Source organism: Falco rusticolus, chromosome 9 (assembly GCF_015220075.1).
Source record: "Falco rusticolus isolate bFalRus1 chromosome 9, bFalRus1.pri, whole genome shotgun sequence".
In the NCBI taxonomy this organism is placed as follows: domain Eukaryota; kingdom Metazoa; phylum Chordata; class Aves; order Falconiformes; family Falconidae; genus Falco; species Falco rusticolus.
Window position 1 is genome coordinate 27,145,854 of NC_051195.1, and position 16,783 is coordinate 27,162,636.

Here is a 16,783-nt window from a genome sequence, read left to right on the forward strand (position 1 = left end):
CCCTGCTTAGCTTAAAGAAAAAATTGCAGCTTCCAAGCTTTTGATTACAAAGCAAATTACCACCAGCCACAAGTCAAGTTATTGCTGTGGTCCTTAAAAGATTTAAAGCTTGCCCTATGCAAAGACCTATTTAAAACTGCACACCTAGTTATAGTTAACCCTACATTATTCACCACTTGTAAGCAAGTTAATAAAATCTTATATATATGAATATGTTGTCATCTTGGAAGTTTTCCACACTTCCTAACATGGCTTAAGTTGCCCTACTTCTGCTTGAATTAAGACTTAATTGGTAAGGTGTGCTCACTGCCTTAGTAACCTGTAGAACCATGGGAGGGTAGTAAAGTTGGGGATACCACTAATGGTAAGTATACACTTTTGCTTTTAAATCAGGAAATTTTAAGGTAAAATACGAACTTTGTAGAGATGATGGACACCTAGTAAAAATGACTAAAGCAAAAGAATGAACTTGAACTAATTTGAGTTAAATCATGAGTACCCATACTGTATAGGTCAGCAGTATAATTTTGATTTCAGCAAGCTTGAAAAAAAACCAACCACCACCTCCAAAAGCATTAGGGAGTGGGATAAAAAAAGAAAACCCTCCAAACCAACCAACCAACCAACCCCCATGATTAGTCATAAGTACGTTTGCAGAAAGAAAGCAGCTTCCTACTTAAATGGATTCCAAAGACAACATGCTGGGAAAAAAACAGATTTGTCAGATCGAAGTCTTAGTTTAACAGACTTTTCAGAAGGCATGTTTATGCAGACTTGGTGCATTTGAGGAAGATAGTTTCCCATTTAGTTTCAAGTACAATTTCATCAGTCTTAAAGTTTGCTGGAAAAGCTCTGTTAGGTACACAGTTGTTCTAAAGCAGCAATTCCAGCCAGAATGTGGTCCACCAGTAAGAGATACTCAGTTTTCTCAAATTGGCAAGCTTTGAATCTGGGACTACATCAGGAATGTGGAGGTCTGGCTTTGGTGACTATTAGTGTTCTTTTGATGCCAGTAAGTAATGGAGATAGACCAATACAATCCATCAAGCCTTAGGCATGTGTGGTTCCACTCACAGACTGTGCTTTCAGGGGCCTGCAATGACTGAATTTGCAGTAAATTCAAAGTTCAGGCTATGTCTTTGTTAGCAAGTAATACCCTGCAGCAGGGGCAAAGCTGTAGAGCAAAACGGCTGGTGCTGAGAACCTGACAGCCCTGCGCCATCTTTGGAGTTTGTATTTCAGTTTAGAAATACAAGACCTTCTCTATTTAAGCCCAGACTCTGGTCTAGTCCAGCTGACCACCCACTAAACAGGTCAAATGCAGCTAGAGATATTTCAAGAGTACAGCTCTTGCTTGATGTTTTGCTAAGTGAAGCCAGTTTGTACACTGAGAACGCTGCACTGAACAAGCCAGACCACGGTCAATTGTCTGCTAACTTGGAGAAAAATGTAGAAAAGCTCTTAGTTAAATATTAAGGCAACTAAAAATGGTTTTTATATACTTCATGCAGTGTTCCTGCTGGTTTCCATTTTGGAAGTATTAATTTACAGAACACTTAAGATCACTCAGTACATATAATAATCTTGAAACAACTATTCTAAATTCTGTTCCCCCTGTCTTCCAGGTGCAGGACCTTTTAATGTCATATCCAAGAGAGCCACAACTAGGAGTATTATGGTTGCACAGCAAACTCAGTGTGATAAACAACTGGTTTAAAGCAGTCCTTTGCTGCGTATTTCTTTTCCAACAGGAGCCAAGCAGCATCCTACCACTGTAACTGATAAGCCTCTTGAAGCATAACATATGCAGTGTTTTATAAGTAAATAAGAGATTTCTTTGAATATCTTGTTGTTCTTGGCCACTACCACCAGATTACTGCAACAAGTTATCTTAAAGTACCCAGTATTCCAGCATTATAACTTCTCTGCAAACAGGACACCAAGCCCCATCTTGTCTCTCCCCCCAGTTAGATCATCAGTTGAAAGCACAACAAGTATTCTATGTATGAACACAGAGGCAGTTGAAAGCACAACAAATATCCTATGTATGAACACAGAGGTGAACTAATATAATACTAGTAATCCAGCTGAAATTTCCAAAAGCCTCATTTATTTACCTAGTCAGCTACAGTGAAGAAGTCTTCTCTACAGAAGAAAACCTTATCATGGACATAGGCAACATACAAGTCATATATTCCCAGTTCTGTTTATTTCCATGGAATGCTAATTTAGTTACAATATGGCAGTTCATAACTACTGAAATGTGACATTAATTCATTTCCAATGCTGCAGAACAGTCTTGATTTATATATATTGTTCTAAAACAATCTTATTTTACATAGTTGAGGTCTCTGGTGGTTTTTAAGCTCTGATGCTTAAGCACACAGCAAGCTACAAACCTTAGGTTTTATATTTATACATATATTCTATGTATTCAGACAACTGCTGTAAGTTATCTATAATTTAATATTTATAAAAAGTGCATATACTGGTACATATGCACACCTAGAAACACACTTTTACTACTGCCTCCCTTTTATAAAAAGCTGCATAACATACAGCCATATTATTCTCACTCACTGCTATTAAAAGTCCTTTACTATCTTCATTACACAATTTCAACTATTCAATTCCCTCAAACTGAATGTAGGTATTTCTATATATGCTTTCTCCTAAAGAAAAAAATCCTCCCTATTCCTTTAAGAAGCTTTAAATCATGCATCAGTTTAGTAAACAGTCACTTTAGCATGGATTTTAGAATCCTAGACAGTGTAAAATCTACTTCTGGAAAACATCTGTCTGTATATTTAATTTCCTCTTTTAGTTACAAAAAATATATAGGATTGAAACATAATGAATACATGCATCTCTCAAAGCGGCTATATTCTAGCCTTATAGATAAATTAAAAAAGTACACCCCTGCTAACAGGATGCAAACATGGCCTCAAATAGACCATTACCTGTATTTAATATAGCTCATTACTTTAAAAAGTTCAAGTCAGCTGTTCTCTCAAGATGGTGTCAAAAGACTGAAGAGCATAATATATTTATACTCAATATACAAAGGTGGGTGCACATACCTAGTGCCATTTAATTATTCAATAATTTCAAGGCTTCTAGGCTTTGCCTCTGGTGATACAAGTCCTGAAATGATCTGAATGAAAGTTTAAGTTGAAAATAGTTTTTTAATACACCATAAAAGCAAGTCATGTTTAAAAGAAAAATGTACACTGAACAACCTGAAGTACTCACTGAAACAACTGTACAAAACTATTATAGATACAGAAAGAAATAATGGTGGACTTAACTTCAAACAGAAGTAACACTTAACATATGTAAAAACTTGCTTTGTTTTATTCTTCTACCAAGTAAGAATTTGCAGCTGTTCAGAACAAGTAAAATTCAAACCACCTCACAATGTTTACGTTTAAAGTTCTTTTATACAGTGCAAACGTTTAAGACAGAGTAACTCCCCAGTGAAACAGGTGACACTACTCAGTGCCAATCTTTAGGAGATTCTTCTTTCAATAAGTTTATTTACATATTTAGCTAAAGGTTCACTATATATGCTTTGAAGTTTGCTGAATATCAGCAGAAAAATAAGTGAACTAGCAGCAGTTGTATTATGAATATATGATGGTTACTTCAATGAATGCATAAAGTTTTCAAGACTGTATTCAGTGTCATACTGTTCTTGATCCCATAGTTCTCCAAGGTTTTCGAGTACTGATTTCATTGATGCTTTCCCAGAAGAGGTAGAGGTATCTGCTTTTTCAGTTTTTCCATCCTTCACCCAAAAAAAACCAACAACAAAAAAACAATTAATATACAGAATAACGTTTTCAGGACTACATGAAATTCTTCCAAGTCTGATGATTCTTTTGGGGAGATACCATTTCCTGTTTTTCAGAGAGCTGTCTATCCATCATTCCAACTCCAAGTGTCACTATGGTTAAATTTTACATTTTAAAGAAAAACTTCTCCCTAAAGTTACTCTATTTTTGGTAGGTATTTGTAAAAACGGTTCTTTACCTTGTCAAGGGTGAACAGATCAAGAAGCTGTTCTGTTCCCATGCTCTGTAGGCTTGCGTTTTCTTGGCTGATCACTGTATTTGCAATATTCATTTTGAACTTTTGAAGACCCATGATCTTCTCCTCCAGAGTTCCCCTGGTTATCAGGCGATACACATTAACAACACGTTTCTGAAAAAGAAAAGCACACTTAGATAAAAAGCATAACCTTCTAGTACTCATCATGGACAGTCTGGAAGCAGTTTGGCTTGGAGTTATCCTTCGGTAATTGTACTTGGTAAGTCTGATGTTAGACAAAAAGAATGAGATTACACCAGCATATAGCAGAGGCACCTGCAATTGCATCTGTACTCAGGAAGTTAAGAATTCACTGCTTTTTACAGCTGTAGAGGGAGACTAACAGCAATCACTCTTTCCTTGTCCAGGCATCAGAGAAGGACAACCCTGTGGGGCTTCCCTTCAGTTCCGTGTCTCAGTCGTGTCTCTTCCTCCACTGAAAGGTGATTCTGCCCTGCCCTCACCTCAGCAGCTCAGGAAGTACAGAAGAGAGGTGTACAGAGTTGGTGATAGGGCAAGACAGCACACACTTCAACCTCTGGCATATATGCAAGAAAATAGCATGAATGGAAGCTTGGTGGAAACCCCCAGATGTCACTTATTATACGCTACAACTTTATCCAAATTCAAAGAAACAGGAGTTCAGCCAGGGAACAAGCTTAAGGGAAATGAAGTTTTTCACCTGCCCAATGCGATGTGCCCGATCCATGGCTTGCAGGTCTCTCATTGGGTTCCAGTCATGTTCCACAAACACTACTGTGTCAGCCCCTGTTAAGTTAAGTCCCAATCCACCAACGTGAGTGGTGAGCAAAAGAACATCTATAGATGGGTCATTATTAAACCTGCATACAAAACAAAAAGTTTAAGGGTGGGAAATCTCATTTAAATAATGAATTTATGAACCTCAACTGCTCTGAGGCAGACAAAATAATTTTGTACCTTATAAATAATACAGTTTGTTACAGTTGGCTTCATATTGATTACGAGGGGATATGCTTACCGTGAAACAATGGAATGCCTTTGACCAGCAGGTATGCTGCCATCTAATCGTAAATAAGTAACTGAAGGTAACTGAGGTCTGAGAAGGTCATGCTCCACTATATCAAGCATGCTTTTAAGTTGACAGAAGATGAGTACTCTGTGCTGGGCCACAACTGCTTCCGTACCGCTTTCTGAAGATCCACCGTTCCCCAAACCACAGTCTAGCAGCAGCTTGAAGTAAAAGATTATTAAAGTGTATCATCAAATGACAGTAGATCTCATGTCAATACTTACATTGATGGACTACCAAAAGTAGAAATAAGAGAAACAAACTATAGAGGGAAGTCTGTAAGTGACACATCGCTTAAATGTCATAATGCAAAGTTAGGTTTCACTGTCAAACTGAAAAAATTGAGAGTCAATAGAACAGTAAATTTCTTAATTTTGCTTTAGCTAAAGTTAGGATTGCATTCCATATTTAATCAAGCTAACAGGCTCCTGTGTATTTCTCCTAATTATTAGGAGAAAAGTTCTTCTGTAACAAGAGAGACAGAGTACAAAACAGAATACAAGCAAGGTTTTTGACAAGGCAGCAAAAAGTATGTAATCCTCATCACCTTGAAGCAAGGTTGTGCCTCCCCCCTACCCCCTTGAATTAATAGGAAAAATAGGGCATATGCCTAAAAAAACCCTTGTAGTCTATTTCATTTACTTCTTAACTAGTGTTTTAAGATCAGGTTTCATACTGATGAAGTCTTAAAATGAAACTTTCTAAACTGTAGCATCAATAGAGATGCATTTAGGAAATTTAAGGCACAACATGCAAGTCTACTTACTTGTTTTAAAGCTGACAGCTTAGGTGCATGTTGGATATCTCGAAGGGATGAATTATGAGCTGCAAGTTGCTCTGTAATTCTTTTGTATTCTGGATGTTGGGTTGTTAACACTAACGCTGGGTGGTTGCATAGCTTCCTCAAGTATTGCAATGCCTTTAATTATTGAGGAAATTAAGTTCAAAGAAATGGTTAGCAACAGTGTAGTTACAGAAAAAGACTGAACAAAAGAGGTGTAGCTGCCACTCAGCCACACTCCACAATTTGGACTGTAGGGTATACTTCCATTAAAATAGAGTTGCACATTTGTATTAAGAAAACCTGGATTTCAAACTGTATCCGTGCATAACGATCTTGGTTCCTGTTGCAGGAACAGTACAAAACCTACCATTTCCCACACTTTCATAGAAGTGTGGGATATAGCACACAGGTTTGGGAGCTGTGCAGAGCCTTTGAGCATTATTGTTTCCATGTAGCCAAGACTTAATCTGGATTCTGTAAAACCTTCATAACGTTATGAACCTTCATAACTTCAGATCTAACCTTAAGGAAACTTTTTTGTTCATGTCTTGGAATCTTAATTTTGTAGGGTAACAACTGATGAGATCAAAATTAGTTCCCTCTTGTTTTGAGGTTTTACACTTTTGATAATCAGTTTTTAATTGAGAGTAGTATCCAAGATCTACAAATAGCTGAACACCAGTTGAACAGAACACACTGAACAATTTAAGATAGTTTATATGACTCAAGACACAAACCATAATTTAGACATAATATAGCTATATATCACATTCCAGTCAATCTGATCCAAAATCTAAATATCTTACTTAGATGGTCACCAACAAGTTAACTATTTTGACTTTCATTTTTATTAAACCCAGAAATACAGTTGCCAGAAATAAACTAATCGAGTAGTAAAAATTACTGAAGAAATCTTACCTGAAATACATGACCTGTAGCTTTAAGCTTTGGTTTTTCAGTTTCTTCATTCAATGAAATTGATGAAACAGTTTCATCAATATCACATTTGGCACGAGACTTGGCAAAATCTTCATAAAGCTGAACCTGTAGACCAGGCCCCAGAGGAGAGAATGAGTAAGTTTTCCCCAACAGAAATAAGACAAAGTCATTTTTAGAATTAGTTCTGAATTATCAAAAATAAAGAAAGCTATTTTATATGTAGCACAAGATCAATATTAGCAGTGAAATCTCTTGCAAATTATTTTCTTTCAGCTTGGAAAGTATTCTTCCAAAAAACGTGCACATGCCTAGATAATGTTTTTGTAGAACGATACCAGAAATTAAACTAAATAAATATTCCACTGCAACTGGACTGAAACTAGTTTTCAAACATACTAGAAAAACATTTTAGTCCTATGGTCCCAGAGAACATCAGACCTGGTATCAGATTGACCCAGGAATGCAGAAGTGGTTCCACTGTGGTCTTAAATTGTGCTGGGGGGGAAAAAAAAAAAGCTTCCAGCCACTTTTTAAGCATACCTGTAGAGGACTGAGAATACAGTAATAATCTTGAATAATTTTAGGTGGAAGATCTTGCAGTACATCCTCTTTCATTCTCCTTAGCAGGAATGGCAGAACTTGGCGGTGCAGTGCTTCCATTGCGAGAACCCCTAGTGAAGGCAATGGAAGCAGTATTATGGCAGGGGGTGGGCAGGGGGGAATTCAAAACATCCAGACCCCACCAAACTCTTAGCTGAAACTGGCAGCACTTTCTCTTTTCATTAGCAGTTCAAAGTAAGAAAACCAAGATTTAACCTTTAATCCTTACCAGCCTCTTGTTCTCGACTAGAGCTTCGGGCATCTCTACTTGCCAATATTGGTTTGCCATAACGAGCTGCAAACTGGCGTTCAGTACCCAAAAATCCTGGCATAAGGAAGTCAAACAATGACCACAACTCTAAGACGTTGTTCTGAACACAAAAGAAACATTTGTTAAGTTATTTTCAAGAGTAATTAATTGTCACAAGTTACTAGAAACATTTCCATACATATTTAACACCACCTATAAAACACAACAAACGTAACACTCCAACGTAATTTTGAGCTCCTGGAACACGGTGGCTCTTTCATCAAACAAAATTACAGAAAGACCTGTACATGCACTTTAACATATAAATGGACTTTCCACTGTGTCTGATGTCTTAAGGCACACCTTGAGTTCTGGACAACAAAACCCAGGAGACACCACTGGTCTTAGTTCTGGATGAGACTAGATACTCCACAGACAAGTCACCAGGACAAACCCCAAAATCTGGAGTTCTCAGAGCTGAGTTTCTTGCTGATTTCACTGGAGACATAAGGAAATGCTCTTTCACCTTCCCTGCCTGCTACTAAAGAACAAGTGGTAGAGAAGGTCTCGTTGCCAACTTTTGAGCCCCATTAGTAACACAAATCCTGCACCCATTCCCCTATACATGGGTATACTGGGAAAGGGAAAGTTTCAAGCATTTAGCAATGAAAGGCTGTTTTACAATGTAAACTCTGAACAAGACAACTCTGATTAAAAAGCACAATAAAAACAGACTGCAAAACAGATCTCTTGCTTACTTTCCACTACTCACCCAACTCCTTAGGAAAAAAGAATAGCAGTTACCTGGATTGGTGTGCCAGAAAGAATTATCCTGTAATTGGCAGTTAGCTGTTTTACTGCTTTTGACAGCTTTGTTTTTCCATTTTTTATTACGTGGCCTTCATCAAGAATGCAGTAATTAAACTTAATATTTCTAGAAGAGAACAACATAGACTTAAGTGACATTTGAAATTTTAAGTTATTAAAAACCTCAGAAAACAAACCAATTCTTACCTGAAGAAGTCAATGTCATTTCTTACAACATCATATGAAGCCACTATGAGATTGTGTCTTTTCACCTGGTGCTGTAACCTTAAGAAAAAATACAATATCATAACTAAAGTGTTCCTTACATATGTTATTATTTCAGCCTCCTGAGGTACCATCACAAGTTTTACCATGCTCACAGACTGTGCTTCAGTAGTAGTGGTAAACTGCAAAATTCTGTGTGTGGTATTTTATTCTACCCAAGCCATAACTGCAAAATACATTACCTTGCTCTCTCAGTAGGAGGTCCTGTATAGTGCAAAGGATTAAGATATTCTTTTGAGCAAAATTTGCCCACTTCATCCACCCAGTGTCCTGTGAGTGTAGGAGGGCACACCACCAAGGAGGGAAGAGGAACACTGTCCACCAGTTTTGTTCTTGCATATTCCTGAGCCCTTTAAAAATATCAAAACAAGTTTGAAAAAAATTGTTTCTCCACAGTATAGTTGAGATTGGAAGGGCCCTCTGGAGGTCATCTGGTCCAACCCCTCTGCTCAAGCAGAGATACCTATAGCCGGTTGCCCAGGACTATGTCCCGAGTCATTACCATAGATAAAACCTATCCTTAAAGTCTTTAAGGCAGATCATTATTTTTTTAAGCTTACCTGAGGCAATGATCACCCGCAAGAATGCAAATGGATTGTAAGGTTTTTCCTAAACCCATGTCATCACAAAGAATGCCATGAAGTTTGTATTTATTGAGAAATGCCAGCCAGTTCACTCCATCCTGTAATCAGAAAACAGAACGCCACAGAAGTAAAAACTGGCTTTTGGCTAGTTAAGCTTCAATTCTGTATATTCTGTTGTCCATCACTGCCAATCTATGACTTGTTTCCCACCATAAATGCATCCACTGCAGCCTATAAACTCCAAGCAGAAGGGAATAAATGGAGAAACATAAGCAGCCAAACACTACATAAGGCCTGGCTTTGCAGCGGTGAGCTGCCACCCTCAGCCTAAGCAAACGCATTGGCCGTTCCCCCAGAAAAATGACAGAATCCAGACAAGGGGGGCAAAAAACCCCCCATTGTTAAAAGAAAAATGGTGTAACTGGTATGTGCTAATTTGCTCTTCCTTGTAGGAGTTCAAGATACCTACTGCACAACTAAAAACAAGACAAAAACCCCATAACACACAACTGAAAAAAAACTAGCACCTGAAGAACTCCTGCCCTTCCATAAAGCTGTATCAGACTGGAACTTATTGATCCTTCAAAATGCAAGTATAAGCTGTTACCTGCTGATATTTTCTGAGTTCTGCTTTGATTGGTACTGGAATTTTATAGTTTTCCAGTTTTTTTCCATCCAATAATTGCTCCAGAAAGTGCCGTTCTTTAGCTTTCATTCTGATTAATTCCTCAGACATGTTTGGTGGATCTGGTATACCAGCCTAGGATAATATTTTTAAAGCAGTAATGTAAGAGTTACAGTACTTAATTCTCACAGACAGTAAGAAATAAAATGTCATACTAGCTTAGACATTTTAAAATAGCAAAGATCTGCAGTCTTCTCAGTTGTATAAATCCAAACTCAGTGCTATACTACTTTGATTCCTTGCAGATCAACTCATCCAGGACTGTAGGGTACAAAAGACAAATCCTACCCCAAAGGACACACTGAAAAACTTGATACAATCACACAGAAGAGGAGAAATCCTGGTCATGCTTGTAAGAGTTTACGAAGACTGAGCTGAGCTATTCTGTCTCTATGGCTGGCTGGCAAATCTTTTGACACCCATTTCTCCTTAGCCACAATCTACCATCCAAAGTTAACAGACATTAGCAGAATTAGATCTAAAGTGATACTTAAATCCATAGTATTTCAATGATGAATTCAAGCAGTTACAAACTATTAGTAAAAAGAAAATCCTAAACCCCTCCAGGTCTAGCAGCAGACCTTGGCTTCCTAGGTACTCCCCACACCAGGCCAGACGCCCAAAGAAGCTATCTGCAGACCAAATATGCTCAGACATCCTTGCTTGCTGACAACATACACTAGCAAAAGAGGCACGGATTATCTTCTCACCATCACATCCGTCAACCCAGTTTTCTGGGCCACCTCCAGCTTTAGTTAGCTTTCCTTCAAAACCCAAGTTACTAATCACTTAGGGAAGGCTCCTGGCAAAGAACTCCATCAAATAATTCCACTGTGTATGTGGTTAATAAGGAAGGGGGGAAACTAACCCGGATTTCAGATGTTAGAACTGCTCCAATAAGGTACAAGCATGTACACACACACAGAGACAACTTCTATTTGTTAACTGCTCTTCCTGCCCCACCTTTTAAAAGGACATGTCTGAAGTGTGAATACTGTGCCAGTTAATGTGGTTCAAATGTATTGCAGCTTGCAGTATGATTGTTTATCGATCAAACAGGACAGATTAAGTTGAACCATTTATCTTACAATCCTTCTCAGTCATGTTTTCATTTTTGTGGTTGAATGCATAATGAAATGGAGAATAAAGAGACAGGAAACTCAACATAACTAAGTTCTCTCAACTCATTTATTGTTCTTGTTGCCAATTTCTCACAACTGGAAATCCACACAAAAATACAGATTTGAAGCTCCAAGCTTATTCAGAGCTCTATCACTTTTACTTATCCAGCAGCTGAATTCAGGTCTTGCATTTTAGACAGTATATAAAAAGCCAACAATAAACACAAAAGATTAGATATAGCCTCTTTGTTTAGTTACAGAACTAAGTCGTGCTTCAGGGACATGAAGTTGAAATAGTGGAAATTTTGTTTGTCTTAACACCACCACTGTAACTACTGAAAACTGTACGAGTTTGTCCTATGAAATAGCTGCAAGACTGACCTAACAGGTCTTCCCATTTAGAAAACAGTAAAACTGCATCCACGAAACACCACTCAAGTTTTTTCACACAAAGCATGTGTGAAACAGTGTCTACAAAAACTTTATTACCAAGTTATTTCAAACTCAAAAAAGGATTCCTCAGTAAACTATTTCCACATGAACCATCTATTTCCCTAGTCCCTATCAATCTACTCCCTAACTTCATCAAGATGACTCCAGCCTCTCTACAGTTATCTAAATTCCTTGTTTGGCCTAACATTTAAGAACTGCTAGCATTCAAAGGACCATCCCACAACAGGACTGATATTTTCTCTCACTAATATCTACTTCACTCTAAGTTTGCATACATAATATAGTTCAATATCTGATACCGGCCTTCCTTAACTAGAAAGTGAAGCCCTAATAAAAGAAATTCTTGAATAACTATGGGAAAGAAACATGAACTGATCATGCATATGTATGCAATTAATAAAACAAGTATTCTACATTTAAGAGATGCTCACTAAATTGTATTAAAATAGCTTTCAAAAAAATTATCTAAGCTACCTGTATTCCATAGGACTGTATTTAAATGCATACAAAGAAGGGCACTGGTGCAAATGGTATTGGAATGAACAGCAGCATGCGCAAAACTCATTTCTACTTTGCTCATTTTCCATTTTTTTAACATTTCAGTGTAAGTATACAGAAAGTAAGTGCTCCATTTAAGGCAGATTGCTAGTTATCAGATTCTAAGGTTCTATTATGCTAAATGAACAGTTGAGATAATAAAAGATACTAAACCCATTAAACTGACATTTTTTTCCTTAGAAAAAAAGCAAATTCTCAACTGCCTTCTATTACCATCTGGTGGTGAAAGTAAGTTACTTAGAAGTCTTGTAGTCCTTGGAATGGAATATTAGAAAGTCTGAGGTATGCAAGTCATAGCAGTAGTAAAAGCTGAGGCAAATTTGTGCTGATTAAACACTACTGGATCATATAATACACATAATACTTTGCCCAAAGCTCTAGGATGGGGCTTTTTGATTTTAAGAACCAGGAGTAAGTAACTGCACTCTCTACGCTATTTCTATTACTGCTATTTCATCTTCTTTTCCTTTTAAATCACTATTGCTTTTTTTTATGCATCTCTTGACTACATACACAACACCACACATACCTAGGGAGAGGGCACATGTAACTCCTAAGACTTCCGAGCCACAAATAGCAGAAGCAGCACTACACAGTATATTAATGAATATACACCTTACCTTCATGTACGCAGTTGAAATTAGTTTCTTACAAAGTGCTATTTTACTTTAGTTTAGGAAATTAATAACATAGGGTACAATTTTACTCATTTTACATTATAAAGGAAACATCTTCAATAACGCGATATGGACTCAACATCTATAAAAACCAGTTATTTATCATTCATTAGGTCAGAGGCTTGGATGTTGTGGCTGGTGAAAAAGTGGATACAGAACAGTTCACATACTCGGTATACTTACAACTTGAGCTTACCTCAAGAGGCATTAGTCTAATCAGCGTTGCAAAGCACTGGGTAGCCATAAAACGTACACTGTTTGTCTGATCGCTCATTCTACCCAGAACTGGAACCACTAGAAGAACAATGTACGGAACAATACCAACATCCAGCTGCTCCATTACACCTGGATCAGTTATTAAGGAAACAGTTCTCACCAGTTCAGGATCGTCTGATATCAATATATACCTGGCAGATTTCACACTCAATAGGTAGAAGTCCTTAATACGTTACATTCACATGAACAAGATTTCTACTGTGGGAAAGGGGAAGTTCATCTACCCAGTGACATTTAGCTGAGTGAATTCCATGGTTTGAGAAACTGAATTACTTCCACCAAAACTTCATGTAATATATAAAGGCAATGAAATGAAAGTTTCTGCTATTTCTTGTCCACAAGAGGAAAACAGTTTAACATTTAATTCCTCTTTTTTTTTTCTTTTTCTTTCAGGTAACAGTTTTTATTCCCCCAGATTAAGCAACTGAGAAGAAGTTTCTGCATTTTTGAATACTCAAGCAAGGATACATGCAAGTGCTTCAATTGCACCTTCTTGTTTGGTGTTGTCATCTATTGCTCCCAACCAGGGTAGAACTTTCTCTAGAAAGATATTCATTGTTTCCATGGTAGCTATTTTGCTCATAACACCTACACAACGAGCAGCCATGTGCCTGACTGCCGTGCTGGGATGTTGAAGGCACATATAAAGATGAGGCAAGTGCTGTATTAACTGAATAAAAGAAAAGGATTGTGGGGAGAAAGTTAATATGAAATATAAACAAATTACTGAATTATTTTTGAAGTAAATAGTCTTTTTAAGTTACTGTTGCCTCCCAAAGAACACTTGAAATGGCTCCTTCACAAGATCTAGTTATTTAGAACCAAAGATTTTTTTCGGAATAGAAAGACAATTGGACTTTGAAAAAGTATTATTCTCCAATACAGTTAAAATTCAAGATAAAATATTTTGGGTTTTAGTAAAAATGAAAACTGAAGAAGCCCTTGATAATTAAGGAAGTGCTTCACACTGGAAAAATACAGTACTAAATACTCAAAACTTTTTATAAAAAAAAGAATTATTGCTTTAATTTTTTCTTAAATACAGATACATAAAGAAACCCCTCCAGCTGGCAAATTTGTCCTAGACTCAACCCATTTACAGTTAGGCAGATGAATTACCCATTTTGGGAGTCCTATTAACAATATGCAACAAGACAGACACCCAGGAAGAAATTCATGTTTTCCCAAGGGGGTACATGTTTAAATGTATGTCTTTTTTTCATTAGCACAATTACACTTTTATGTCCCATATCTTAAATGGATGGTCAGGTTTCTCCTAGCACGCGAGTCCCTAAATACTAGCTTTCATGAACCAATTCCACCCTCTGACTTTCTGCGATTGAATTTTTTTTTTTTTTTTTAGATCTGGATACAATATTAGCACCCCTAAGACCAATCTACACATAAATATATATATACGGTGTGTTGTTAATAAAAACCTAAGTCTTTTCATGTCATATGCTAAATTCTCTCAATCATTTCAGTATTTTCTTAAAATAGGTAAGAAACAATTCCATATGTTCCATATGGGTCTTCTCCATCTGCTCAGAATTCAACAGCCATTCCTTACACCCATCCTCTCTCACTACATCCTTTCTAGACAGTTCTGCTCTACTTATTCCTTGCATGGGAGCCTTTCCATATATTTTTATCATCCTGTTGCCCTACTCTATCCCTCTCCATTTCCACTGTATTTATTTGGAAATATAGTACTGCACAGACCAATACTGAAAATTGCGTTCAGATGCACATATAATGACGACTTTTTGTTCTCTTTCTTTAACTTCCTATTGATTTTTTTTAACCCGTATTTTACATTCATCTGATACTTCCACAGAACTGTCAGGATTTGTTTCATGATCTCTCTCCTGAGTAGAAACAGTCGGTTCAGAGCCTACTACTGCAAGCAGGATGTTAAGTTCTTTACATTGAGTAGTTGGTAAAAGAAAATATTAAAAAAAAAATCAATCACATCCAATCTACTTGGGGGTAAAAACTGAAGTCTTCCATAATTTTTGCATTCCTGGCACAGGGACCCTTTCTGACAACCTTCAGCCTGTTATACAGCAGTCAGGAGTAAACTACGCAGACTTCATTACTACCATTCCCTGCCCACTCTGGCCATACAAACTACCTGTCAGTCTATTAGAAGTCAATCCATTTCAGTCAGCCACAAAATGCAGCATAACAACATTTTTATCTGTACTTTAATAACAAAGAGAAGGGATCATACTATCCGTCTGTTCTCCAAGTTTAGGAAATCTGGAATTAGAAAAGCAGAGCTGACGTGCTGATTTCAGTGTAACACAATAGCACAAATATTGTACCTCAGACTTTGGATACAATCTTATTTGGGCACCTCATCCAGAAAAGGGTAGGCCAAGGCTAAGTTGTAGGCAGGTGTTCTGCAGTTTATTCTACAACTTGTATAAAGCAATAAAAAAAATTTAACATCCTATAGGACGCAGTGAAAACACAGCTTTAAAACATCACAGCCCAACTGCTGAAGACAGAAGGCTGTATCTTTAGTTTATCAAGATGAGGATGCAGGACTTGACGGACAGGCATGTGAGTATGTGAATGAAGACACCATTTGAGCAAAATACAAAAAACAACTAAAAAGAAGCCTCATAAAACAAAGATTTAAAACAGAGGCAATGAACAAACTGAATTGCTTCATATAACAGCTGTTTTAGCATATGATTACCAGAGGATGTAGCTGAGTATCCATTGAAGCTGCTGTTGTTTCAAAAACCTGCAAAGAATTTACTAGTTCCTGGGCAGGAGCATCTCCTTTTTCAAGTAAGGACTTTCGATCTGTTAAAAACAGAAAAGGTGTGTTCAGTTTAAGACTGACATACTGCCCTCAGCCTACCAGCCCTCCCACCTTACAACAAAAGTTAAATTACCAAAATTATTTATGTGAATGTTGTTCCTTAACGAACCAACCATAGCATCCCAGAGATGTGGCAATCCTGTTGCCATTTCAGCACCAAAATGTTTAGCTATAGTAGATAAGGCAAATTCAGCTCCTCTTCTCTGGACAACATATGGTTTCTGAGCCTAGAATTAAATGATATGACCAAGTATTGAGGACAGGTACATTTAAGAACAACAATTATTTTCAACGAGGCTCCCATTGCTCTATGGACAATCAGTTCTGATTGTGTGTTTGTAGGTTATAGCTACCTACAACACATTTGCTGTTCAGCTTTTATCTAAGTTATTTTCTTTATACAGGTAAGAAGTTAAAATCTTTGATAGCAGCATAATTTAAACCCTTTAAATTTGGGGATTGGCTTTTGCTGACACAAGCCCATTTCAGCAAGAGGACTTCCAACCGGTTCCAGTTCCAGAACCTCAGATATTGCCTATATAGGGACACCAAGAACGGTAACACGTTAGCAAGATTTCCCAAAAACAATGCTTAATTTGTTATTAAGCACTTTCTCTTGCTCTCACCCTCTTCAAAAAGCAGAATTGATCAAAATCACTTTAGCGATCAAGAACAAAATCCACAATGCTGTTTAGGAATCACTGTCCTGACTAGAATCTTACTAAAACTTGCTGAAGCTTAATATGACTAAAACAGTAACAAAAAAATTCAGTGTATCAAATGTAGAA

The 16,783-nt window shown here is 37.2% G+C and overlaps 1 protein-coding gene across 4 annotated transcripts in view; it reads right to left on the reverse strand.

Annotated features, from left to right (window-relative positions):
- Positions 1–2,190: 2,190 nt before the first annotated feature.
- The window catches only part of BTAF1 (B-TFIID TATA-box binding protein associated factor 1), a 47,336-nt gene continuing 32,743 nt past the window's right edge, over positions 2,191–16,783 (reverse strand). For 3 of the 4 annotated variants that reach the window (XM_037399192.1, XM_037399191.1, XM_037399190.1), the window contains 17 exons: positions 16,069–16,222; positions 15,867–15,976; positions 13,628–13,829; positions 13,080–13,228; positions 9,997–10,149; positions 9,366–9,487; positions 8,988–9,155; positions 8,728–8,805; positions 8,518–8,647; positions 7,693–7,834; positions 7,404–7,534; positions 6,843–6,968; positions 5,907–6,059; positions 5,090–5,301; positions 4,772–4,931; positions 4,033–4,203; positions 3,580–3,787 (listed from right to left, as the gene is read on the reverse strand). In XM_037399192.1, coding sequence (XP_037255089.1) covers positions 3,641–3,787; positions 4,033–4,203; positions 4,772–4,931; positions 5,090–5,301; positions 5,907–6,059; positions 6,843–6,968; positions 7,404–7,534; positions 7,693–7,834; positions 8,518–8,647; positions 8,728–8,805; positions 8,988–9,155; positions 9,366–9,487; positions 9,997–10,149; positions 13,080–13,228; positions 13,628–13,829; positions 15,867–15,976; positions 16,069–16,222 — 2,508 coding nt within the window. In that variant the 3' untranslated portion in view covers positions 3,580–3,640. Of the gene's footprint in view, positions 3,788–4,032; positions 4,204–4,771; positions 4,932–5,089; positions 5,302–5,906; positions 6,060–6,842; positions 6,969–7,403; positions 7,535–7,692; positions 7,835–8,517; positions 8,648–8,727; positions 8,806–8,987; positions 9,156–9,365; positions 9,488–9,996; positions 10,150–13,079; positions 13,229–13,627; positions 13,830–15,866; positions 15,977–16,068; positions 16,223–16,783 lie in introns of all 4 variants that reach the window. The other variant, XM_037399188.1, reaches the window with a different exon arrangement.